The sequence below is a fragment of the Fusarium subglutinans genome (assembly GCF_013396075.1).
Source record: "Fusarium subglutinans strain NRRL 66333 chromosome Unknown NRRL66333_c0000042, whole genome shotgun sequence".
Classification (NCBI taxonomy): domain Eukaryota; kingdom Fungi; phylum Ascomycota; class Sordariomycetes; order Hypocreales; family Nectriaceae; genus Fusarium; species Fusarium subglutinans.
Window position 1 is genome coordinate 52,795 of NW_023502105.1, and position 24,617 is coordinate 77,411.

Below are 24,617 nucleotides of genomic sequence, written 5' to 3' on the forward strand. Positions count from 1 at the left end.
GCACGTCAGGGTCTTGGGTTGTTCTACGAGATTCAGGCAAATTATGCGGCTAAATCATAGCCGTGTTCGAAGGAGAGCCATTTGCACTTATGATGACCGCCCAAACTCTTTTCTCCGACATTATGAATTACTCCCGAGATGTGTCACTCGTCACACTAGGACCCTGCAAACTGGACCTGAAAGATAAGAGTCAAGCCTTGGTGTACAACAATCTCGGACACGAAGTGGGCTTAAGATCCGTCGCAAAAGGTATCAATATCTTCACACCTGAGGTGAAATCCAGTAGGGCAATGGAGAAGTCCGTAGCAGCGCCTGAAAGATCTCAGACGACATCTCCAACCATACCGCATCATCCAACAACAGCTCCTAGTCACAGACCGCCGCCTGCAGCTAATGTCTGTTCTTCTATGGGCAATAACCAGGGGAGCGTTAGTGATACTGGGTCGTCCGAGCATTCGTCGCCACCTGATGCCCGGACCCTGGCACTTGAACGCGTGCATCTGTGGTCAATGGACAATGTGATTGCTCGAATCTCCGCCAGAGTCGTCAGCCAGGCGAACTTGAACTACATTCCCATAACAACCCTTGAGTCGGATATGTCAAAGACACAGCCGCCAGCAGGAAACTTACGATTCCTAAATACCTCTTGCTCTGACTTGGCTCTGATGGGATGCGGCTCAATGTTTGACCAATTTATGCCGAGTCGTAGAATAGATTTCAGTCTTGGATGAACTCAATTGTGTCTTGCGGGCATAAAGGCAGTGACGAGAAAGCCAACCAAGCTAACACTTTGGGTTTAGATTTGGAGTTTATTGTCACAATGCCTTTATATAAAAAGAAAGGGTCCAGGTTCAGGATGTGATACTAAACAGCGAATATTGATTGGAATCTTTCAGTATGTTGGTCTAATATGTCTCGTTGATATCATGAGCCTTAAGTATGAATCAAACAATCTACTGGTTATCATACTCCGTCTTATTTGAAAGGAGCTAGACGCAAATCTCCTCAGTAGGCTGTCCAAGCAACTGTAATTAAATTCTATTATTGTTATGTTCTATTCGTCTAAAATGAGTAGTAAAGAGGCTGTTCTATCGCTGCCTGAGTACTTCGGCTGACAGCATTTTGATGCCCAATCAACACGGCCTCATCTTTGAGATGTCTAGTGGAAAGTCAAATAAGTGTGGCTACTAGGCAAGTCAACACTTTTCAGCTTTCCTTTTACACACTACCAAGTTGTGGGGACTTCCCTTAGCCGTCAGCTCAGGCTTCTTTGGTGGCAGCACTGCCCCCTCACAGCCTCATTTTACACTCCATAACATGACTGAAATCGCCAACTTGACTTCTCCCTGTCCAAGTATCAGCAGTCGTTATGTCGGGGCCAGAAAGAAGCAAAGACCGTCCAGCAGAGGATGTCTTGAAGAATACGACTACGAGAGACCTGCCTCCTTCACAAGAAATATTCGCGACACCCGTAAATGAGCACTTCTTGAAGCAATATTCTTACCATGACCTCAATTATCATAAGCATGAAATCAGATTGGTCCACGTATTCAAGAAACCTGGAAGCGACTTGATCCACGGTAATCTCCTTCCACCGCAGAAGCTCACAGATGTCAGCGGGAAATACCACACAATATCCTACTGCGCTGGGAGTGCCAAAGGTACCAGGCCTATTATACTACAAGGAACCGAGTTCAACGTGTTTGCCAACCTCGACTGTGCTCTTCGAGAAACACTGGCATATTGGAGCACTACCAAGTATTCTGACGACGACTGCGTTCTGTGGATCGACCAGATATGCATCAATCAACACGACGATTCAGAGAGGTCACATCAGGTAGCTTTCATGCGAGACATTTATGTGAAATCTCGAGGAACCTTTATTTGCCTATCGACGGTCCGGGCAGACCAGGCTTGGCCAAATGCCTTTTCTTGGTTTTCGCAGCGAGATGTGCAGCAGTATACTTCTCGATATTACAATGGCAGAGTACATCAAAGGCTGGAATGCTTTTTACGACCTACTTGAGTGTCCATGGTGGAGCCGAGCTTGGATCCGTCAGGAGTTTGCCTGTTCCCGAGCTGCGATTTTCTTATATCACAATGAAGCCCAGGACTTTTCCGAGCTATCGTGGCTCCAAGCCATCTGTCATTCGGATCTAGTTACCAATCCTCACCACCCTGAGAACCACTTTTCTGGACCTTTACTATCGAGAAGCGAGGTCAAGCAAGAAATGAAAACTCTGACCAACCGACGATTTCTCACAATTGAGACTTGCCATGTTGCCCGGTTCTTACTTCTTCAAAAGACGATGCTGGGGGACGGGCCGGTAGAGTGCAAGATGGACTTTAAGAAGTTGGCATTGGATGCTCGTCATTCCAAGGCCACTGACCCCCGAGATAAGGTCTTTTCTCAACTGGGGCTTGCCCACCCGGGATACAATATCATGCCCAACTATTCCAGGTCTAATGATATTTCACGCGTACTGATTGATACTGCAATCAAGATAATTCTTTTCGAGGGAGATCTCAACATCTTCCTGTACGCACTTCAGCTTGCAAAAGCACCTTCGTGTCAACTGCCATCATGGGTTCCTGATTGGACTTCCGCGACTGCTTCAACGATCTCCGTTTTCGGCCAGTCAGAAAACCATCAAGTTGCTAGCATCACTGCTCAGATAAGACACGATGCCGTTGGCTCCATTCGGTTTGGTGCGAGTATTGACGGTAGCCAAATGACTGTTCTATTTGTGAAAGCACTTCGCTTTGGTATCTTGGAAAGACTTTGTAATGACTTACCGGCGTATGGATGTAAAAGATTTACCTTGAGTGGTGGACTTACCACCCAATGCCGGGATGAAGCTGAACTGGGTGATGAAATCTGGCTGCTTATGGGCACATCCTGTCCATATATCCTCCGTTCTACTGGAAAAGGATACAAACTCATCAGTGAGGTCGTTGCGATAGACAATCCAAGTTGCAAGCTGCTTTGTGAGCGGGAAAGGGACAGGATGCGAACGGGGCTTGAGGTGTTGGAGGAAATTTCAATAATCTAATATCTAGTTTACAACTCAAGCAAGAAAGAGTTATGTGATACAAGTGAATATGATAATGACACCAGGACCTATGCAAGGTCATCACTTTTTGAGTTGTTCAGTTATGAATATATTTGCTTGGCTGGCTGGCCGAACCCCCGGTTGATGGTGGCCTGGCCCGTCATGCTTACGTCTTCTTCTCCCATCTACGAGGTTGTGAATAGCTAGTCAAAAACGTGATGGAAGGATTACTTACAGATCGAGGAACAATTTCCAGAGAATAGAGAACAGAATTCCCTGTAGGCCGTTGGCCAAGATGCGCGTCTTGAGTCCACGTCCAAGGAGACCAATGACCCCATCTTGGATGACCACAGCGCGTGCAGCCTCGGCTAAAACATGATCGTGTTAGTTATTGGCTTTAGATTCTTCTGGTGTTAGGTGGCCTTACCATATGAAATCTTGGTGTCGTTGACTTGTCGGTAGGTCTTGACAACTCTCAATGAGTTGGAGATGGAATCTGAGACGATGGAAGCGCAGAAGCCGATGAAGGCGAGACGGAGCAACCACCAGAACAGAGGATGTCTTGGTGGCTCAACAATGACCTCCGACAAGTAGTTGTACTTTAATAGGTCAGTTTCCTATCTGCCGATTTTGGGTCTGGACGTACCGTAGCGAACCAAGGATAATGACCGACAAATGTCGCCGCAGCGGTAGCGAATGCTCCCCACCACAAGCTACCAATCCCATTCGATTTGATACGCCGTCTCAGAAGGGCTGTTCCACGGGCACCCTGAGCTTGAAGGGTTGTCTTCAAAGTGTCGATGGGAGTGAGGATCATGCGGAACGCAGCGGCACTGACAACTAATAAGCGTCTTCCTACAGAGGAACTCAGGCTCTGGCTTACCATAGAGAGGCAAAAATGGTCTTGATAGGTGATGGAAGATTCTTGAGGTATGGGTTTGACTGGAGCAAGGCGAGGATGCCAGCGTTGGCAGCTGTGTCTCCAAATCTCGCGATTGGGCCTATAGCAGTCAGATATCAGCATTCCAACTCCGTGAGTAGTAGTACAAACCTTGGAACAAAGCAGGTGCAATTCCTTGGTAGTATCTACGAATTCCGCCCTCGGTGTAAAGAGTACGCGTGGCAACAGTGAAGGACGTGCCGTGACGATACTGATAGTTCATAATGGTTCGCAGAGGCTTTGCACGCTGTCAGTCAAACAATATCTATACTTCCGAGACAGTGGCCTACCATTAGTAATAAAACTTGCAGCACCATAGCCGCCGCACCGCTGAGTCCTCCGCCAAGAGCCCGTTTGAGGGCTTTCTTGAGATCAAACTAAACAAGTCAGTAAGCATTTCTCGCCATGACACTAAACTCACCTCAGTCTCATCTGCATCAATCCAGCCCTTGACAAAAACCGCCAGTACCACTATCGCAAGCACAGCCCAGAATATCCTCCAGGCGTACCAGCTCTTCGGTCTTTTCTCTGGAGTCGGCTCGGCTTCCGGCTCATTATCGGCTTCATTTATCTCCGGCGATGGCTGGCCCGCAAGAAGCGGCGTTTGCTCAGTAGTTCGCGCAAGAGCCTCGGGATCGAGTTGAGTCGTCATCGTGAGTTTTGAGGATGTTGTATATCCTCAAATGAATGTTGATAAGAGAAAAAAGAGGCGGGTGATTGAGATTCTTGGGGTCCCCGCAAGCGTCATTGATTAGTGGGCGATTTGCGTGCTAGACATGCCGATTACGTGCTAATTTAAGCGGGGACGGATCACGAGCATTATTAATCCACGTAACACGTTATCTTGTCTCAGCTCTCTTATCTCATCTCGACATAAGTTCCATGTCGATACTCAACGTGGTACTTCTATTGTCAATCTTGGATAGATTTGGATCCTCGGAACTAACTACCACTAGTCTTCTAGAATCGAATCTAGTCTGAACCCACTTTGTGCAGTGTGCTAACTTAGTCCCAAACCCGGCGGGTGCAACACACCATTGATAGCGACAATTCATTAAAATACAGGGGAAAGCCAGAGCCCTGGCATTTCACCACGCAGCAATACTCTCTTCATCTATTGATAGAATGGGGCTAATCCACCATGGCAATTCAAATACGCGCTGAGCTTCAGTGGCGGTCTCAGAACATAGCGGCTGCGAGGTGATAACTTAAAATAGACCAGGATGTTGTGACCAACATGCATTGACAGAATGGCTGCCTCTTGTTATCACGACCAACAGCGCTAGCCCCCCCGCAACACTTCTGGTTCAAGAAGTTTCAGCGAAAGCTATCCTTCATTCTATTTTCCAAATTCACGAGCGAAACACAGCAAAATACTTCCATTACCGATCATGTCCACTCCGGAAGAGGCAGAGAGAATTGTGAAGGAGGTGACGGAATATTATGGATATCTGGACCATGACATGATGGACGATATTGGCCGTTTCAACTCCGACTATCGCCGAAGGATTGATGAAAACTGGCTCAAAATGGAGAACGCCGCGTCTCATTCCATTAAAGTGTAAGTGCCATTGAGAGTAAGCACAAAGCCCCGAAATTCACAAAGTGTTCAGTTTAGCGAGAAACATATACGGCAGCGGTGCTCGTTTCGTGTTCGAGCTTCTCCAAAATGCCGAAGACAACAGCTTTCGGAAGGCCGATGACAAGAATGACCCCCCGTTTATCTCCTTTCAGATCCACCCGAAACATATTGTGGTTGAATGCAACGAGGATGGATTTACTAGTCTGGATCTGAAGGCGATATGCTCCGTTGGAGAAAGCACCAAGACTGCGAAACACGGATATGTAGGTGCCAAAGGTATCGGCTTTAAATCTGTCTTTATCGCTGCATCCCGCGTCCACATTCAGTCGGGAAACTACTCATTTGAGTTTCGACATAACAGGAATGACCCGGGTCTTGGAATGGTGAGACCCATCTGGTTGAAGCCGACGGAGACGATTCCTAGTCCCCTCACTCGCACGACACTTTATTTACATGAACAAGGTGACGAGGATGAGATAGAACACCTCAAAACGGTCATTGCCATGCAGTTTGACGACCTCCAGGAGACCTGTCTTCTCTTCCTACGAAAGCTGAGCAAAATTAGCGTCACTTTCTATGACGGACAAGGAAATCTCCAGCGGTCAAAGCAGTTTACGAAGAAGAAGATCGACGACTTCCGTGTCTCTTTAGAAACTACGGTAGCTTCAGCGGACATATCCTCTATGACAAGCCAAATGTATCACATTACGAAGCAGTTAGCCACGGGCCTAGCGCAGAGCGAGAGTCGCGATGCTGCCACCACTGAAGAGGCACGGAAAAGCCTGACCTCTGCTGAAGTTGTCTTGGCATTTCCACTAAAAAGTGATTACCAGCCTCATATTTCTACGAGAAGACAGGAACTCTTTGCCTTCCTGCCTCTCAGGACTTCAGACTACAAGGTAAGCAATAAAGAGTGTCGACATTGACTAGGGAAGTCCGCTGACCATGAATAGTTCCATATCCAGTCAGACTTTGATACAAATGCCAACCGGCAGGATATTGTGACTACAACAAGAAGAAACTTGAACATTCGTGATTGGATTGCCAAGACCTTTCTACAGGCAATTTTGGAATTTAATCAACATCCAGTTCTTTGTTACAACTGGCCACTGTTTCTACCATCTCAGGACAGTGGACACGACTCGTTCTGGTCCGGGCTAGATGCCAAGATTCTATCTCTGGTTCAAGATAATCCTATCCTAAGATCGAGAAACAGAAGTGACTTGCGTCTCGTTCGCGAAGTCGTGATAGCCTCGAATGGCATGGTCGACGATGAAGGTGTACTCTTACTAGACGATCCCGTCAAGGATCCCTTCATCTCGGCCAAGTACCCGTACAAGGTGACGAACCATCTGAAACCCTATGGACTACGGGTAGCATCCACGGGTCTGTTTGTTCTTCTACTGGAAAGAGATCTTGGGCAGCATGACTCCAAAATGCGGGCCAATACAACTGCTGATGACTGGCATTCCTCAGTGGCCCGGCTGTGTTCCAAGATATGTAACAACGGCTGGAATGGAACCACGTTGCTGAAGTCGCTTGAAGTTCTACCGCTGAGAAACAGTGATTGGACAGCATCTACCTCAGGACCGGTCTTTTTTCCGATGACGGGGGATATCGAAATACCCGAGCACTTAGGTCTCAAAGTGCTCAGTAAATCTGCGACTACCAATACTGACCGGAAGATTTTGTTTCGGCATCTTGGAGCAACAGATGCCACATATGAAAGTGTTCGATCGGCGATATTCTCTTCCTTCATTCGACTGTCCGAGATGTCGTTTACCTTCACTCGTGATTGTCTCCGCTACTTATTTCTAACACATTCAAGCCCTCAGCACACACGAAAAGGCTACGAGAACATATGGCTTTTCACCCAAGAAGGAAAGTTATATCGAATGGGCGGTTGGCCCACGATTTATCTGCCTACAGATGAGCATCCTTTCAGTCCTGCCAGCCTCTTACAAAATACGAATGTGCCGACAGACTTTGACGTCCACTTTTTAAGGCTCGGATACTTCACTATCGCACACGGAGATCAGAAGCACTCCTTGTCTTCTTACAGACGATGGCTTTGCGATTTTATCGGTATACATGAGAGACTTACGATCTTATCAGCCAACCAAAATGAATTGTCACCGCCTTTTCAGTACGTCCTTGCCCATCACCCTGCCAAATTCCTCGGCCTCCTTGAACATCTTTGGCGACTAGAAGGAGAAGAAGTATTGAAATACCCAATCATTATGTCTCAACTTAAACAAATCCCCGCGAAGGAGCTTTGCAAAGTTAAATTCTCCCCCAAGCTTGAAAACACGTGGCTTCCTCTACTGGAGCTTAAAGATTCTGTTCGCCGGTACATGGAGCTTCCAGAGCAGTTTCCTTTCCTCAACATTGAGGATGATGCCGACGCTGAACAAGTCAGCTCCAAGTGGAATTTCTTGACCAAACACTTTGGTGTTGGAAAGTCTGACGACTTGGACTTTCTTCTCGAGATACTCCACTGCATCCGGAGGTCTTGCACAGTCCCTGTGTCTATTCGGCAATCACAAAGGGTTTTTGAGTTATACATAGCCATCTACGCTAAGCTTGTTACCTCTTTGGTGCCGAGTATTACGCGAACAAGAATCAAGTAAAGTTCAACTGAAATTCCTTGCGCCACCTTACTGATAATTCGATAGAGAGGCCTTCGAATCGTCTGATGGCGATTCCATCCTCGTCCCATATGATGAAGACAAGTCATCGTGGTCAGAGCCTGAATTCTGTGTCTGGGATGCACCATCTGATCTCGTCACTGTGTCTTCTCTAAAGTCTTTATATAATAGAAGAGGTCTGAGTGATGAAGACATGCACATCATTGAGAACTTGTTTCTCGGAACCCTAGACGTACGTAATATTTCGGTCGAGGGGATTGTGTCAGAGCTCGACTGTCGTCGGGGGCTTGGTGCGGATTGCGAGGACGAGGACCAGATCACGAGCTTGTACACTTATTTGCATGAGAAGATGGATGTCACACCAGCCGCAAGGTATGTCACTATGTACTATTACAGTGCCAGACCGACCACTCTGACCAAACCCTAGAGCTGCATTTGAACAATCTCCACTCATCTTTCTGAGGCAGGAAGGTGAACCAAAATGGTACAAGACATCTGAATGTTTGTGGTCTAGCACAGCACCAATCCGTGGTAAGGTGACGCTTGACGAGACTTATGAAGACCTGAAGGAACTTTTTGTCGCAAAGCTTGGTGTTAAATCGCTTACAATGCAGATGGTCTACGATGAGCTGCGACAGTCACCTGAGAGCAGCGTCGAAGATATAAAGGTTGCTCTCTTCTCTTTCAATGACTTCCTTCAAATCGAAGATGGAAATTGGGACCCCGAACCTATCAGAGCGGCCAAGATATTTCCTGTCGCCTATCCTGATGGGACTATCGCGTTACGGTCCATGGATGTGGGATTTGCAATAGCAGATCGGGGTAACCTACGATCTAAGTTCGCTGACCAGATTGCTCTCTTGGACTTTGAGTTGGAGGATATCCATCGACTGAGACCATTATTTAGCTGGCTAAAGATCCAACAGCGATACCTCTCTAGGTGCGTCGCAGAAAGAACAGCAGTTGCAGGGGATTCAAGATTGCCGATATCATCACCCAAAAGAGACTTAGGCCTCAAAGCCTATCAAATATGTCGGTCAGTATAGTCACTATCATGCCTAACCACAGCTAACCACTAATAAACTGCAGAGTTGCAGCCACATTCAGGAGTCCGCGCTTTCAACATGGCGACCCGCATCTTTACAACCAGCTGCGTGCTATGAAGGTCTTGGAGGTTGAAGGAATCTCTTCTGTTCTGAGATTGAGTCAGAATGGTAGACAATATGAAGCGAGACTCTCGACAGCCAGTGAGCATATCGACGAGCCAGCTGGGAGTCTTACCATTTACGTCCCACGAAATCGGAGAGAACAGGAAATATGCTTTGGATCAGTCCTTCCCAGGAAGTTTGCAGCATGGCTCATGCGTAACCCCCATACTAATATCGATGGCAATGTGGAGGTTGATATCATCAACGCCCTCACTTCAATATTTGCTAGCGACCGAGCCGTTCTTGATGAGATCCTTGACGATCAGGGAATGATACAGTTGCAGTTTGAAGATCCAGACAAGCATTTGAATAAAGACGAGACGGGTGATGAACAGGCCGAAGATAATTATGCATCTGATTCGACCCCAGAGCCTGGTTATGAGGTTTCTGACCTGCTTCCCACTCCAACTCATTCGTCAATTAACTCGATCATACCATCGCCGGTACGAGATTCGGAAATCGAGGATGGTACTTTGGAAATAGAGGAAGAAGTAGTTGAGATTCAGAACAGCACATCCCAACAAGTTCGCCGAGGCGATGGAAGTGCTTCGCGGCCCCTACGATATCACTCACCAGATGGCAGACCTTTCAGCTCCGAACGGTTGGAAAGCCAAGGCCCAATTCCTTCATATCCAGCTTCCCAAGCGACTGAGGACCAGAGATATCTAACAATTCTCGAAAGAGTCATCGCGGCAGCCCGACTTGCGAACTTTCCATCTGGTGGAGCATTCGACTTGAATGGCCTGCGAGATGCCTTGCTCGATTCTGGAGAGCATAGCACGTACTTGAGTTATAATGGGTTGGATGTCTTGAGTAGGTTTCAATCGACAAGCCAACTAGAGCGCGATAAGAAGATTGGAGCCGCTGGCGAACTCTACGTAAGTGTTCTGATCAGAGTGTACCAATTCTCAGGCTGAACTTTCACTTCCAGGTATTTGAGCTGTTATCGAAGCTTGAACTACCCGGATGGGGTCGTAACAACTGGCAAAGTACTATAAGAACATATGCCAACATTCATCCGGAGTACGCTGATCTGTCTCACTGGCCTAGTCGTGAGACAGCAGACCTTGTATACACAGATACCCAAGGAGACCTGACATGTATCTTGGTCGATGCCGAAATTCTTAGTGACGATTGGTCTACGAGACGTCCCAGATACTACATCGAGGTGAAGACAACTACTGGGCCATGCGGAACACCATTCTATATGAGTGGAAACCAATACCGACTGGTAAGCTTTCTCGTCATGCGTTTCCCAAACAGGGACTAATGGCGCATAGGTGGAACGTATTCACCATAGTTCAGACTTTTCAGAAGTCTATATCATATTCCGCGTTTATTTCTTGCTAGATAGGTCGCAGATCAGTTACTGTGTATATCCTGATCCAAAGCAACTTCAAGATGATGGACAGCTCATTTTTACGGGAACAACATGGTCGGTCACTCCTGGGCTACAAGAATGATGGTTCTATGGCAATCTATGATACGAGATAGTTAGAAAATGACGAAAGACAAGTTAATCCTATGAAGTAACTATGGCTCGAAAAAGTGTTCATCTTGAATCAAGCTGCTAGTCAAATAGGGCAAATGCCTGATCATAAAAAGTTAAATTCTGAGATGGTAGCGCGGATGCGAAAGTGAGGGGAAGTTCAACAAGGTTCACTACAGGGGTCGGTTGGCATGGTAGGGGGTTAGCGTTCACTGGACAACCCTATCAACAGCAGACTGGTCACATTTTCCAGGTGATCCTCCCCAGCTTCTTTTCCCAAAACCTCATTCACAGATTCTTCTTCAAAATCGCTGAACCGTCGCACTTGCGCCTTCTAGTAATAACACGTAATCCACAATCTAAAATCATGGCCAGCGCGCAGGAGGCTGAAGAAATCATTCGAAGCTTGAATGGCGACATTAAGTGAGTCGCCTCGGGAGGGTCACGCTGAGCAGAGTCACTAACCATGAAAAGGCTAGGAAAACATGTCGAATATAGCGCAAAGAGATTACTACCTGAAATCATCCGCTATGCTAACAGCAGATCCTTCACCAAAGTCTCGGCGGCCTCAGAAACTCCTGCAATCACATTTAGAATACACGATTGCGATAGAATCGTTATCGAGTACAATGACGATGGCCTGACCAAGGCTGATCTGGAAGCGATTTGTCAACCAGTCTCCGAAGAGCAAACAAGCGAATACAATTTCAGAACAATTGTTATCGCCAATAGGAAGGTTCACATTCAATCAGGGAATTTCTCATTCGACTTTCAGCACAACATACTCGATCCCGAAGACAGTATAATGCGTCCTGTTTGGGTCTCCCCCACTGAGATAATCCCCGACAACATGACTCGCATCACACTTTACCTTCATGACCAGGGCAGCAAAGAAGAGGTCGAAAATCTGAGAGACACTATCCGTTCTCAGTTTGATAAGCTACATGACGCCCACCCTCGTCTTTCTTAAAGATATCAAATGGATGAGCATTGAGTTCCTCAACAGTGCTGGTCTTGTCATTCGTTCCAAGGTTTTCGAGAAGGGGAACATTGGTAAGCATGGAGTTTGTATAGATGTTACGAATGCAGACCAAGACACTGAGAGCCAGCTCTATCATGTGACCGACTACTCTGTGGACAGCTCGGCCATGGATGTCACGCTCGCCTTTCCTCTCACAGACGATTTCACTCCTCGAGTTGACAGTGTTGAGGCAATGCAATTGTTTAATTTAGTGTCTCTGTGCGCATCGCCACTTGCAGTAAGTCAATATGATTGAGGCTAATATCCTTCCACTAATCATTATACACAAGTTCCACGTTCACTCGCACTTTGAATTCGAAGATGAGACGAATGGCATAATCATCACATCAGCCCACAACATTAGCATCCGAGATCTGGTCGCAAACGCATTTTCCAAGGCCGTTTTACAATTCCTTGATATCAAGTGTCTTGCTTATTCTTGGCCGTTGTTCCTTACCCCCATCTCTGAAGATGCAGATCCATTCTGGTCTGCTCTCGACTCTGATATTCGAAGCTGGATATCTCAAAACCCAGTCCTCAGATGTAAAGGTTCAAGGCCGTGGCGGCTCATCAGTCATATCACCAGAGTTCCTCCAGAGGCTCAAGATGAAAATGGAAAGCCACTGTTAGACGACCCATCCGGCGATTCTTATCTTCTGCACAAATATCCTGCGGCTGCAGCGGCTAAACTGACCGAATATGGCCTCGCCACTCTAACCGACACTCGACTGCTCGAGCTTTTGGAGATGGATCTAGAGAGCCCGAAGCCGAGGATGCACACCAGCACCTCGAGGGATTGGCAAATTGCGATGTCGCGCCTCCTATCAAAGTTGCTCACGAATGATGAGCGAGTTGATAAGCTCAAATCACTTCCTATCGTGCAGCTGCGGGACGGTAGCTGGGCATCCCCGGCTTCAGGGCCATTATACTTTCCTACCTCAGGCAACAGTTCCATTCCTGAATCGCTGAAGTTTCGGGACGTAACTCTACTCGCAACATTTCAACCCGAACGAAGAACCTCATATGAAAAACTCGGGGTTACTGAGCCCACAGTCAAGGAAGTCAGACAGAAGATCCTGGACACTTTCAAGTCAGCAGAAAGCTTACCGTTTGGGGACGTCTATGAGTATCTTCGCTACCTATACCTGACTCATCAGTCTTTCAATCTTTCGAGTCCCCATGAACAGCCCTATAGTGACGTTAGGGTTCTGACGACGGGCTTGAAATATCAGAATCCGCACACCACCACTGTATACTATCCGGGTATTGATGATCCGTATAGTCCTGAGAGTCTGCTTGGCCCTGCTCCCATGGCCAACTTTTTGCACCCCAAGATATGGAACGATGGAGCGGATAAGCCTGGTCCCTCCCACCCAACGTGGAAAGTATGGCTGTGCGATTCCATCGGCATACGGGAGCGGCCGAGTCTACTACAAGCTCAAGCGCAGTCCGAGTCGGAGCCTATCAATCACGGATCCTCGACCAGCACTGACGGTATAGTTCTGTCTGACGCCTTTCATTACGTATATAAACATCATCCAGACAAACTATTGGGTTTCATTGAGCGCTTTTGGATCCACGAGGGCCACGAGCTGTTAAAGCATCCAACTCTCGTTTCCGAAATTCGACAACTTCCTGCACAGAAGTTATGTGGAGTGGATTTCGAGGTCAGTTTACAAGATACATGGGCTCCGTCCGGGGACCTTCAAACTTCCGTCAAAGTGTTCATGATGGATCCTGAAGTATTCCCTTTCCTTAAACTGGATGACGAGAAAGACGTTGATCTAGTCATCGCTACCAGATGGAGCTTCCTTACTAAACACTTTGGTGTTAAGTGGAAACACGACCTTGACTTCCTTGTACAAATGATGAGGTGCATCAAACGCTCACGTACCACAATAACATCGGTGCAAATAGACAAACTCATGAGGGTGTACGATTTAATAAGCAAAACATATTCTTTATCGACTAGCGAACAGAAAGCGAGAGCCTTGTAAGTCTGCACACCCATTGGCTTTCATCGTGTTAATATGTTGATAGAGAGCTTTTCAACGATGGTGGCGTGCTGTATGCTGAAGCCAACAAAGCGCGTTGGTTAAGCTCTTCACGTTGTCTTTGGTTTGGACCAACTGATCTTGTGTCTAAACGCTCCATCAAGCGCTTCTACATCGAAAAGACCTGCGACAAGAAACAGCTCCAGAGCATCGCCCGGCTTTTCGTTGATGAGCTTAAGATACGAGACGCTAACGACGAGGATATGGCAGAAGAGCTGTGTAAGCTGCGGTTGCGAGAATCCAAAAATATCCCCGGCGTTCACCGTATCTACACCTATCTTGATGGGAAGACTGTATCTCCTGAAACGAGGTGAGCTCCAAGGCATTTTCTGGTTCTTTACGTGTGAAGAACTAACCAAGTATTAGACGTAAATTTCATGAACTTCCGCTCATCCTGGTCAAACAGGGCGGCCACACAGAATGGCTTCGCGCTTCACAATGCTTTTGGTCCGAAACAGATACAGATGATTTGAACGGCAACCTACAAAGTTGCTACCCTGATCTAAAGGATTTCTTCCTTGAGAAACTGGGTGTGAGGTTATCAGCCTATGACGAATGGCTGAACACAACTTCGGACAACCCAGAGGGCATCAAAAGGGATCATTAGGTCATTTGCTGTAGATGTCGGCGAATCAATTTCCAAATTTCCTGCTGAGCCAATCCGACAGGCAAAGATCTTTCCTGTGAGAAGTCCCGGTGGAGGCGTATCGCTAGTATCCCTGGATACAGACTTTGCTATTGCCGATAGACAAGGCCTCCGAAGAGACCTGCAAGATCATATCAAATTATTGGACTTCGATCTAGAAGATGTCCGATGGCTTTGGCGATTCTTCCAATGGCTCAAGATTGAAGACAGATATCTTTCAAGATGCGTAAAGAGATCGGTCACCGTGTCTGAAGACGGCACGCCGTCAGAGGAGGGAGATCCATGGGATCTGAGACACAAAGCATATCATATCACTCGGTAAGATTGGTCACTCGGTCTTTAGGCATCCACTAATCGTTCTCGTTCTTTCTAGAATTGCCGCCACTTTTGAGGTCTTTGCAACGTACAACGACCCTGCCTCGCTATATGAACGGCTAAAAGCCCTACGTGTTATCGAGGTTTCCAACATTTCTTGTGCACTGGAAATTACCCAAGATCAGAAAGCAATTCGGTCAGCGCCACAATCTGTCACTGCGCACATATCTGATGACGACCTCAATTTCACCATCTATGTAGCGAAAGACAAGAAGAAGAAGATCTTTTCGGATCTTCCAAGAGTCCTGGAGGAATGGCTCAGGAAGGATAGGGATCGATGCCATACATTCGAAGTGATTAGCTCACTAACTTCTATCGTTGCTAGTGACATTTTTGTCCTGGATGAAATACTCGAGGATCAAGGTATTATAGAACTGCCTTGTGAGAATGGTGACACAATCGGGACCAAGATGGCTTCTGAAGGCGCGTCTGAATGCCTGTCTGTGCAGGAGGTAGTTGGGAAGCCATCCGAAGAAGATCAAGGAGAGTCGCTGGTTCTTCGAGGGCGTGAGTCTGCTTCCGAAGTTGCAGATCAGGATGAAGTCATGTAGCTGAGTAACATGAATCTATTGTAACATTCGGAGGTTTCATAAGTGTATATGAGTATGAATTTCCCCAGAGCATATTGCTAAACTATCGAAACATTGTTAAGATAAATTAGAAACATCATACACTATAGTACCCCTTACTCTTCGACCTCATCAATGAAGATGATAGAATGTTACACCCAAGTAAGCATGCATATAATTAGGCTTTATTATTTCATGGATGCATTATGATCTGCATACTTGCTCCCTTCAACACTGTTGTACTCTCCCCTACTAGAAAGGCCATTACCACTATTTTTCAACAAACAATATAATTGTATTTGCCTAAAACATTCTGATGTCCGATGCAAATAAAAGAAGTAAAAAGGGGCTTCAGAAGTCTATTATCCAAATCTCAACACTCGTAACACCCACCATTCAGGCTCGCACTTTTAATTTTCGACTGTCATCCCAAAAGTAACGGCCTTCCGTAAAGCAGCTAAGCATTGGACCGTCCTCTACAAATAGCCCATACAGTCGGCATGCTATGTTCAAATCGACACAGCGTTTTTCTGCCCTCTCTGCAGATGAGTAAAGCCTTGCCTCCTGGTTTTCAAACTCAAAATAGCTTGAGAGCACATAGTTCTGCAACTCCTCCTCCTTCATCTGTCGCAGGTTCTGCAACACGACATAGCCGCGCAAGCACAGAGACCTGATGTACCTCAGTTCTTGGGCCTTGGTCATATGTAAGAACGCCGCTGATGTCTGGTTATCCTCAGAGCTTGACATGATCGGTGACCGGGAGGGACTTTTCCGGAGCTGTTGTGTGACTGATTGTACCAGGGTTCTGAACTTGCCAAAGACAAAGCTCAATATCGAATGGAGGTAAAGTCTGTCATCGGATATTGCCCACCAGGGACTCATGCAGTTCGGGTGCGGCCCTGGGACGTTGCGACTGTCAAGACACTTAAGAGCACCGAGACCCTCAAGATCATTCGGGCCATCAGAATGCATTTGGAGTCGCCAAGCTTCATATAAAAGAAAGCCACGTTCAAAGGTGTATGTCTCTTGTTCGGAAAGGACCAATGGTCTGTCCACGATTGGGTCCCGCTTGGAAGCTAGATCCAGTTGGAGCCTGTCCTGTTCTTCCGACACTAGGAAATTCTTCCATGCTTCCATTGAATATTCTGTGATGAGATGGTCTGCTTCTTCTCTCTGGCGGTAAAGCTCGCAGATTAAGGGTAGGTGACTTCCCCATTTCGTGTAACACGCCTCATGTCTGACAGCAGGCCCATGAGTATTACCCAGCATCCGATATGGGAGGGTATTTATACTCTGAATCAAATTCTTTCCAGAATTTAGGGCTGAGTAGGATGTTTTCATTCGATGGATGGTAAGCGCCATTATGTGGGAACGGTGGACAAGGTAATGTTGGAACATGACGGGCGATGCTTTGATGACAGATTGGAGATCCATCGGGGATGAACTTGATCGCATGATCATAATCAGGACTTCACTTGGAAGCCTCTCCAGTTTTGATGCAGCATCCATATTGAAAACGTGTTAAAATGTTGGTAGAAACACGAGAGAGAGATCCATAATGGGGCGATGCATTCTTTTATACCTCGACAGATTTCTAGGTTTGGTTTTCATAGCTCCCCGAATTGCCACGCCAGTTAATTTCTCATGCTAACATACCACCCTATAGATTGTCAGACCTATTCGAAGTTTGAAGTTCTATACTTTGATTTAGGTAGACGTAGGTCTGTACTAAGAATTTTGAGCAATGAGTTATAAACTTGTCAATAAGACTAGCTTCGGGCATAGTCAAAAGTTTTTCACTTAGACTTTAAAATGTTTTACTTATACTTTAAAAGCAAATCTTAAGACCACCTTTCATTCATTTTAACTTGATGTTGCTGGCTCGATTCGTTATTCTTTTCTGGCCTTTTCGACGAGGTGTTGCATAGTTTAGCAGAAAATCCTCTTATCGCGATACAGGCATCAGTGGTGCACAGCAAATCACAAACGACGAGACCCACTGTATTACAGCCCCTACAGCAAAACTAAAGCATCACGTAACCTTTAACTCCAAAAATAACTTTGCCAAGCTCTCGCCAACTCTAAACAAAATGGCCTCGTCCTCCTCCAAACCGCCAGAGGAACCGCTCATGTCATTTTCGTGCTATCAGTGCCGTAACCGAAAACTAAAGTGCGATCGTTCGAGTCCCGAATGCAGCCGCTGTTCCGCCACCGGCACAAAATGCCAATATCCCTCTTCCCGCAAGAAGCCTGTGATAACAGCAACGCGACCACGAGTCAAAGAACTCGAGTCTCGCTTGGGTAAGTGAGTTGCGAAGGTTCTAGCTGATGCTAACAGCGATAGTCGATCTGGAATATCGGCTCAAGGCGACGCAGGAGGAGGGATATCAATCATTCAGACCCTTTGAACCGTCAGAGAATCAGCTTACTGAGACGGGGAGATATGAACAACTTCCCCCGCAGGAAATCATTGGGGAGTTGTGAGTGAAACTTATCGAGAGTGAAGGAAAGAACCTGACAATTTCAAGGACCAATGTCTTTTTCACAAAGGTTCATTGCGATGCGCAGTACATTCACCCTTCGCGATATCTTGCATCGCTGTATCTTCCACCTCATATGCAGCCACCCATGTGTCTTCAGTATATAATCATGGCTCGAGCTGCAATTGTTTCACCGCCTCATAAGCACCTGGCAGATCCATTCTATCGAAGGGCGAGGTATTATCTTGAAGCTGATGAGCAAAAGGTCAGTCAATCACGAACCGTACACCACATACGTCCACTAACAACACCAGGGTGAGGGAGAATATTTTGTCACTCTCGCCCATACACAATGCTGCCTTCTCATGTCCCATTTCGAAGTGCTAAACATGTGGTTTTCTCGATCATCAATGAGTACATCAAAGTCTGTTCGTCTGTCGCAAATTCTAGGCCTCCATCAACTCGATGGGAAGAACGACTGGAGAAGAAATGCAACGCTTCCGGAACCCAAGGATTGGTGTGAGCTGGAAGAGAGGCGGAGGACTTTATGGTCTGTTTTCTGCAGTGATAAGCATACGAGCGGTACTACCGGATGGCCAAGTCTGATGGACGCCAACAAGGTATGATGATCCCTCAGAGCTGAGAAAATACGTGACTGATGCTTTGCAGATCAGCACATTATTGCCAGCCTCGGATGAAGCCTTTCAACTTGGCATGGAGGAACCTTCGACGTCATTGCATCGAGTTCTCGGCGGTGACAACTCTCTCTGCTCATCATTCGCATATCGCATCACCACGACTCACCTGTTCCACGAATGTCTCGACCATACTTACCAAGATCATCAATCCTCTGACCCAACAGATATTCAAAACAGTCAGTTCTGGAAACGTCATCGCGATCTCGACACAAGTCTCTCAACAGCGTTCATCACGCTCCCCGAAAAGCTTCGTGGGTCACATACCCAAGAAGCCACCAACATAAACCTCCAACTTCACACCGCGTCGATATGCATCCATCGTGTCGGCGCCGTTCAGGCCAAGAAGCACAACATCTCGGCCGATGTACTATCCAACACCCAGGCGCGTCTCGTCCCCTCTGCCGACGCGATATTTAATATCATTGCTTCACAGCCCGACGTGACAGCCATGTTCAGCAAACCCCTCGTTACATTCGCAGCATACATGGCGACGTATGTGTTTCTAGAAGATTATGTGTCGGCACAGAATCGCACCAGCGAGATGAAGATGACAGCGCTCATGGATCTCATGATCACGATTGGACGTGAAAACCCTGTCACTGCATCTGCAGCCATACAAATGGCGCATGAATTACGGAAGACCGGGATTGATGCATCTGCTGTTGATAAGGTCCAAAGTCTCATGGAGACGAGGGCAAATGGGCCACTTTTGGGGCAGCAGAATACGGCCGAGGGCACCGTCTTGTTCTGTCCATTCGAAGGACCTTCTGGACCTGCGCCACCTGGTGTACCCAGTGAGATACTGAGGGGTAACCTCAGCGGTTTTCCTTAGCTTTCGAATCCCCGTCATTCGCGAATTGTGATTCGCTACGGATATAACAAAAAACACTTTTGGGCAATCATTCGCATTGCGCGACATAAACGTGAACACGAGGTGACACCTGTCAATCAGCGACCAAACCCATATCGGGTAATCAATACACAAGGAACTCACAGAGTTGACGCAAGTGGCGAACGGCCAAGCAAGGAACTCGATCCGTGATAATGATTGGCCTGTCACGAATAATCATTGACAAAGTCTTTGCCATTTACAGAAATGGGTACCCGATGCTAACTGTGGAGAATTGCTGCGCATCACGCCGACGGCCGATATTTTATACTCCGCCCGCATTGCATTTGATGTTTCCCCAGATATGCAAGACATTTCGGTTCATTTTTGACAATAATTTCTCTCGGTAACCAACAGTACGTTGCATCCAAAATGGCACCGATTTACAAAGTTGCTGTAATTCAATTCGAGCCAAAGGTTAGTTCCTGGACACCATCGCGGCAGCTGTATTGATGTATCTGATGTCATTGACTTACACGTAATCAGGCCATCGTTGTCGAAGAAAATTTTGCAAAAGCAGAAACTTACCTTCGCTCAGCCACTTCAAAGGGATGCGATATTGCAATTCTCCCCGAATTCCATTTAACATCATGGGTCCCCGAACACCCCGAATTCATATCGGCCAGCAAGACATCAACAGGATATCTTTCGAAATATCAAGCTCTAGCTAAGGAACTCAACATCAACATCGTTCCCGGCACAATATGCGAAGTCCATGCTGTTCCCGATTCTAAAGATGAAGAGCTCCGCAACATGGCATACTTCCTTGCCGCAGGAACAGGAGAGATTTGTGGCTCTTATCAGAAGAAGAATCTCTGGCATCCAGAGCGTCCGCATTTAACTTCTTCGACGCATACACCTCATACTGCATTCGACACACCCCTGAAACATGCCGATGGAAGACCTGTACGCGCTGGTATGGTGATATGCTGGGATTTAGCATTCCCCGAAGCGTTCAAAGCACTCGTCAACGATGGTGCTGATATTATTCTTATTCCATCATACTGGTTTATGGATGACAATGGCGAAGAGGGAGCCGGTCTCAACCCTGATTCTGAGCGAATCTTCTTGAATTGTACACTTACAGCCCGAGCCTTTGAGAATACGGCTGCGATTGTATTTTGCAATGCCGGAGGACTGAGTTGCGTGAATATGCCGATTCTAGGACCATTGGGAAGGATTGAAGTCGGTGAAGAAAAGATGGAGATTGTGGACTTGGATTTGGATGTTCTCAGGGTTGCGGAAGAGACCTACAAGATCAGAATGGATATGAAGAGTGAGGGATGGCATTATAAGTATAATATGAACTCGGGTTCAAAGGTATAGAAGTGGTATATATCCTTTACTTATATATATTAAAGAAATTTCAATTTTACCTGACTTCGTCCCTCGAATGATACCTATGGCTCATTCCGTTATGGCTTTACCATCGAAAATGAAAGAGCTGGATCCCCGCAGCAGATCTGCATATTCTTCATACATCGGCTTCAGACCATGTTCCAATGTCTCTTCAAAGAAATCTTCAAAAGAGATTCCTTTCATGTCAGGGTACAGGTCCTTGCTGGTCTGGTAACCTAAATAGCGGGCGTAGTCGGGTGTATTTTCTCCCATAATGTCATATGACTTTTGGTAGGTGAACTGGTAGTAGTCCATCATCTTATAGGGATCGTCCTTGGTTCTGGCAATGCCATCGTCAATCTCGTCGGCGGTGCGCTACGAGGTGGAGAGTCAGTACATAGGTCATAACAAAGACTGCGATAAGAATGCGGAAACATACGTATTTCCTTTCGATTTTCTCGCCGCTGATTCTCTCGACTGTATCATACAGCTCATGCTGAGTGCGAAGGTCAGTATAGGCGAAAACCTTTTGGTTAAGCGTCCTAGGGTCAGTGATGATACGAGCGACATATCGGCCAACATCGCGGGAATCGGTCCTGGCACAAGGTATGTCGCCGCTCCCTCCGATGGCACTGTTATACAGAAACAGGTTGCGATCGATGCGTCCGGAGGGCAGGCGTGGAAGGCTGATCTGGTACCACCATCCGACGTCGATGACAGTATAAGGAAGATGTAGTCTCTGAATATGATCCAGGGTGGTCTCCTTCTACAGACAGACGATATGTCAGTCCTCTAAGTCTTAAGCAGAACATTTCTGTGGCATGACTTACAGTATCTCGCAGAATCTGGACACCCCTAGGCATCACTGTTGCGTAGAAGCATGGCACGTAGCGTTTTACACCTGCCTTCTTGGCTGCGTTGGCAAGAATAGCTTGATCAATCAGGCAACAAATAATAAGGACATCGATGCCTTTGAGCTGAGCTGCGAGATGGTCCTCGGGGTCATCAAGGCTGAATGACGCGATGTCGACGCCCTTGCTCTGTAGCTCGATGACCTTGGGCTTCTTGAGTGACGAAGGTCGGACAAGGGCTACAATATCCTGCTTCCATGGTGAGGCTAGATACCTTACAAGATCTGATGAAGACTTACGAATCTTGTTTTGGTTGATGCAAGTAGGCCGTTAACAATAGACGTGCCGTTTTGGCCTGTGGCCCCAAGGATTGCCACCTTCATGCTGAGACGTTTAATCGAGGGTGAGGAATATGCCTTTAAGAATATCTGGGAAGAACGCCGTGTACCTTATATTTGCTTGAGGGCATACAATTCTTTTATGCTTGAGATATTCGAACGGCCCCACTTGCATTCTCATATTGATCAGTCCAGTCCTACATCGTCACCATTCAAATTCTATAAGCAGGTGTCGAAGACAGACAGACTAGATCCACTAAAACCACACTAGCTCATGGCTTTCTGCTCGGGAGAATTCCCGAGCGCTGTTTTCCGCGCGGGCTTTAAAAAATGGGAGACTTTGCGATATAGGTTTTCTTTCTTTTCCCATCAGCACCAACCATTAGACGTAGATATTGCGTTTAATCTGACGAGCACCATACTGTCGGAATGAAGCCCTCAGCATGCTGGACGTGTCGCCTGCGTCACAAAAAATGTGACGAGGCGCTGCCAATTTGTGGCGCTTGTGCAGCGCTAGAGATTGATTGCCACTATTCCCCCCGAAAACCCCAGTGGATGGAGTCTAAGAACCGTCGGCTTGAAGCCATGGCACGGCTCAAGGTGCAAGTCAAGAGAAGCGCAAGACGACGCCGCAGAATCGCTCAAATGAGGACTATCGCCAATGGAATCGATGCCAGCCCAGACTTTGGTACACTTGACCAATTTTCTGATGCTTTCCAGGATTATCGCCTATCGGTCTCGCCGCCATCAGAACCAATGACCCTACCAAGACTAACGCCGACCGAGGATGGGGCAGCCTTCGTCTCAGTGTATATGGACTACGTTTTCCCCATTCTTTATCCCTTTTACCGCCCATACATCACTCAAGGCGGACGCACCTGGACACTATCCTTGGCGATGAAGAATACCGGGTTCATGAGCAGTATCAAGAGCATCTCTGCACTCATCCTGCGACTTATCCCTGCCCATGTTGGCCCGGGACAGCAAGCTTGTACCTCAAAAACGTGGGGCGAAATTCATTCGCAGGCCAGCGTCGCCCTGGCAAGTATGCAACGCGACTTACAACACCTTCACGAATGCGGCATCGAGAACTGTCTTTCAAGCAGTGTGCACTTGCTGGCAAATATGATGCAGCAACTTAGTTTTGAACTTGCAATTATGCCGTCAGGAAACTGGCAGGCGCATTTAGATGCGGCCACCAATCTGTTTGAGCAAATTCTCAAGCATCATGGTAAGGCTGGCCCGTCTTCGCAAGTATCCGCCGTACTCAGTAACTTGTCTCATCCTTCTTGGCCCGGTGCGGTTGAGGCTTTAAATACCGAACAAGGGGCATTTCGCTTCTTTTCTAGTCTCTTAGTGGTTGCCGATATCATCTCTAGCACGGTGCTTGACCAACCTGCCAAGCTACTTGAGTATCATTCTGAGCTCCAGGGCAGCGACTCGCGCCAGAAGCTTAATGCTGACCTTGAAGAGGTAATCGGATGTCAGAACTGGGTTCTACTGGCTATAAGCGACATTTCATCGCTTTCGCGATGGAAAAAAGATCAGGCGATAAGTGGCAAGCTGTCAAAGGATGAGCTGATTTATCGAGCGACTTCACTCGACAGAATTCTCAACAATGGTTTTGATAAGCTAGGGCAATATGACAATACAGACCACATATCCCAACATATCCAGCCCCTAGAGTCGCTTCTCAATCAATCTCGATCTCCACATGGTTATTCTAGTTCTTCACCAGAAGCCAAGTTGCCGCTGACGCGAATCTGGATTCATGCAGCCCGCACGTATCTTCTTTCTGTTAAGCTAGTCAACAGCACGGAGACCTCCGAGCTTGAGATAAGCGTGGAGCAGACAATCCAGTCTTTTGGCGCTATCACTTCGTCTCCGTGGCTGCGGTGGCTTGCCTGGCCGCTTTGTGTAGCCGGCATCTATGCCAGCAAACAGCAAAGGTCAGCCATTTCTGAAATCATGGCCTTGCTAAGTGGTTTCAACGGCTTTGGTACTATACAGGCAGCATTCGGCATTGTAGAAAAGACATGGCAGAAGCGAGATGCAGGCGAAGCATGTCTAGATCTGTCCGCATGTCTTGGTAGCTTGGGATATAAGGCCCTATTACTATAGTGTTACGACCTCATTATCCTTTTCTATAGTATTTGTATCGTTCACTTATATTACCGCTAATTATCTAAGGCACAATTACCTATGTATTGTATAAAAAAGGTAGAAATTCCTACTGTATTAGTATATCAAAACTCTTTTTTCTTCTTGTTTTCGGCCACTTGAATAATTGCCAAGAGTGATCTCGGCTTCAATGCCGTTGGCTTGCTATCCCCGTACCATAGAGATGTATGCCTGTTTTGCGAGACACTTGACTCGGAATCGGCAGGGCAATCCTGCTAACCCTAGTTTCAACTCAATCGTTAGATCTGCCGAGTTGG

At 46.9% G+C, this 24,617-nt stretch overlaps 8 protein-coding genes across 8 annotated transcripts; 5 read left to right on the forward strand and 3 right to left on the reverse strand.

The window, feature by feature from the left end:
* Positions 1 to 1,369: 1,369 nt before the first annotated feature.
* FSUBG_4608 (heterokaryon incompatibility 6 OR allele) lies at positions 1,370 to 3,053 on the forward strand (the record flags this gene model as incomplete). Its single annotated transcript, XM_036682616.1, has 2 exons — positions 1,370 to 1,837; positions 1,908 to 3,053. 2 exons carry the CDS (start codon positions 1,370 to 1,372, stop codon positions 3,051 to 3,053), a joined length of 1,614 nt encoding a protein of 537 aa, XP_036539784.1.
* Positions 3,054 to 3,219: 166 nt separating this feature from the next.
* FSUBG_4609 (uncharacterized protein) lies at positions 3,220 to 4,645 on the reverse strand (the record flags this gene model as incomplete). Its single annotated transcript, XM_036682617.1, has 8 exons — positions 3,220 to 3,238; positions 3,289 to 3,421; positions 3,481 to 3,652; positions 3,700 to 3,886; positions 3,937 to 4,054; positions 4,105 to 4,231; positions 4,284 to 4,370; positions 4,415 to 4,645. 8 exons carry the CDS (start codon positions 4,643 to 4,645, stop codon positions 3,220 to 3,222), a joined length of 1,074 nt encoding a protein of 357 aa, XP_036539785.1.
* Positions 4,646 to 5,384: 739 nt separating this feature from the next.
* On the forward strand, positions 5,385 to 15,567 carry FSUBG_4610 (uncharacterized protein; the record flags this gene model as incomplete). Its single annotated transcript, XM_036682619.1, has 17 exons — positions 5,385 to 5,554; positions 5,607 to 6,474; positions 6,529 to 8,201; positions 8,251 to 8,595; positions 8,651 to 9,163; positions 9,313 to 10,309; positions 10,363 to 10,662; positions 11,174 to 11,343; positions 11,395 to 11,843; positions 11,893 to 12,179; positions 12,232 to 13,435; positions 13,484 to 13,814; positions 13,914 to 13,934; positions 13,982 to 14,305; positions 14,362 to 14,527; positions 14,580 to 14,959; positions 15,015 to 15,567. 17 exons carry the CDS (start codon positions 5,385 to 5,387, stop codon positions 15,565 to 15,567), a joined length of 8,751 nt encoding a protein of 2,916 aa, XP_036539786.1.
* A 414-nt stretch (positions 15,568 to 15,981) lies between these two features.
* On the reverse strand, positions 15,982 to 17,094 carry FSUBG_4611 (uncharacterized protein; the record flags this gene model as incomplete). Its single annotated transcript, XM_036682620.1, has 1 exon — positions 15,982 to 17,094. One exon carries the CDS (start codon positions 17,092 to 17,094, stop codon positions 15,982 to 15,984), a length of 1,113 nt encoding a protein of 370 aa, XP_036539787.1.
* A 581-nt stretch (positions 17,095 to 17,675) lies between these two features.
* Positions 17,676 to 19,595, forward strand: FSUBG_4612 (Zn(II)2Cys6 transcriptional activator; the record flags this gene model as incomplete). The annotated part of the gene is made up of 5 exons (XM_036682621.1): positions 17,676 to 17,886; positions 17,930 to 18,065; positions 18,114 to 18,330; positions 18,380 to 18,685; positions 18,735 to 19,595. The coding sequence occupies 5 exons, from the start codon at positions 17,676 to 17,678 to the stop codon at positions 19,593 to 19,595; spliced, it is 1,731 nt and encodes a 576-aa protein (XP_036539788.1).
* A 429-nt stretch (positions 19,596 to 20,024) lies between these two features.
* Positions 20,025 to 20,978, forward strand: FSUBG_4613 (NIT3 nitrilase; the record flags this gene model as incomplete). Its single annotated transcript, XM_036682622.1, has 2 exons — positions 20,025 to 20,069; positions 20,139 to 20,978. The coding sequence occupies 2 exons, from the start codon at positions 20,025 to 20,027 to the stop codon at positions 20,976 to 20,978; spliced, it is 885 nt and encodes a 294-aa protein (XP_036539789.1).
* Positions 20,979 to 21,059: 81 nt separating this feature from the next.
* Positions 21,060 to 22,224, reverse strand: FSUBG_4614 (isoflavone reductase; the record flags this gene model as incomplete). Its single annotated transcript, XM_036682623.1, has 4 exons — positions 21,060 to 21,365; positions 21,430 to 21,756; positions 21,821 to 22,090; positions 22,141 to 22,224. The coding sequence occupies 4 exons, from the start codon at positions 22,222 to 22,224 to the stop codon at positions 21,060 to 21,062; spliced, it is 987 nt and encodes a 328-aa protein (XP_036539790.1).
* A 540-nt stretch (positions 22,225 to 22,764) lies between these two features.
* FSUBG_4615 (C6 transcription factor) lies at positions 22,765 to 24,300 on the forward strand (the record flags this gene model as incomplete). The annotated part of the gene is made up of 1 exon (XM_036682624.1): positions 22,765 to 24,300. The coding sequence occupies one exon, from the start codon at positions 22,765 to 22,767 to the stop codon at positions 24,298 to 24,300; it is 1,536 nt and encodes a 511-aa protein (XP_036539791.1).
* Positions 24,301 to 24,617: the final 317 nt, after the last annotated feature.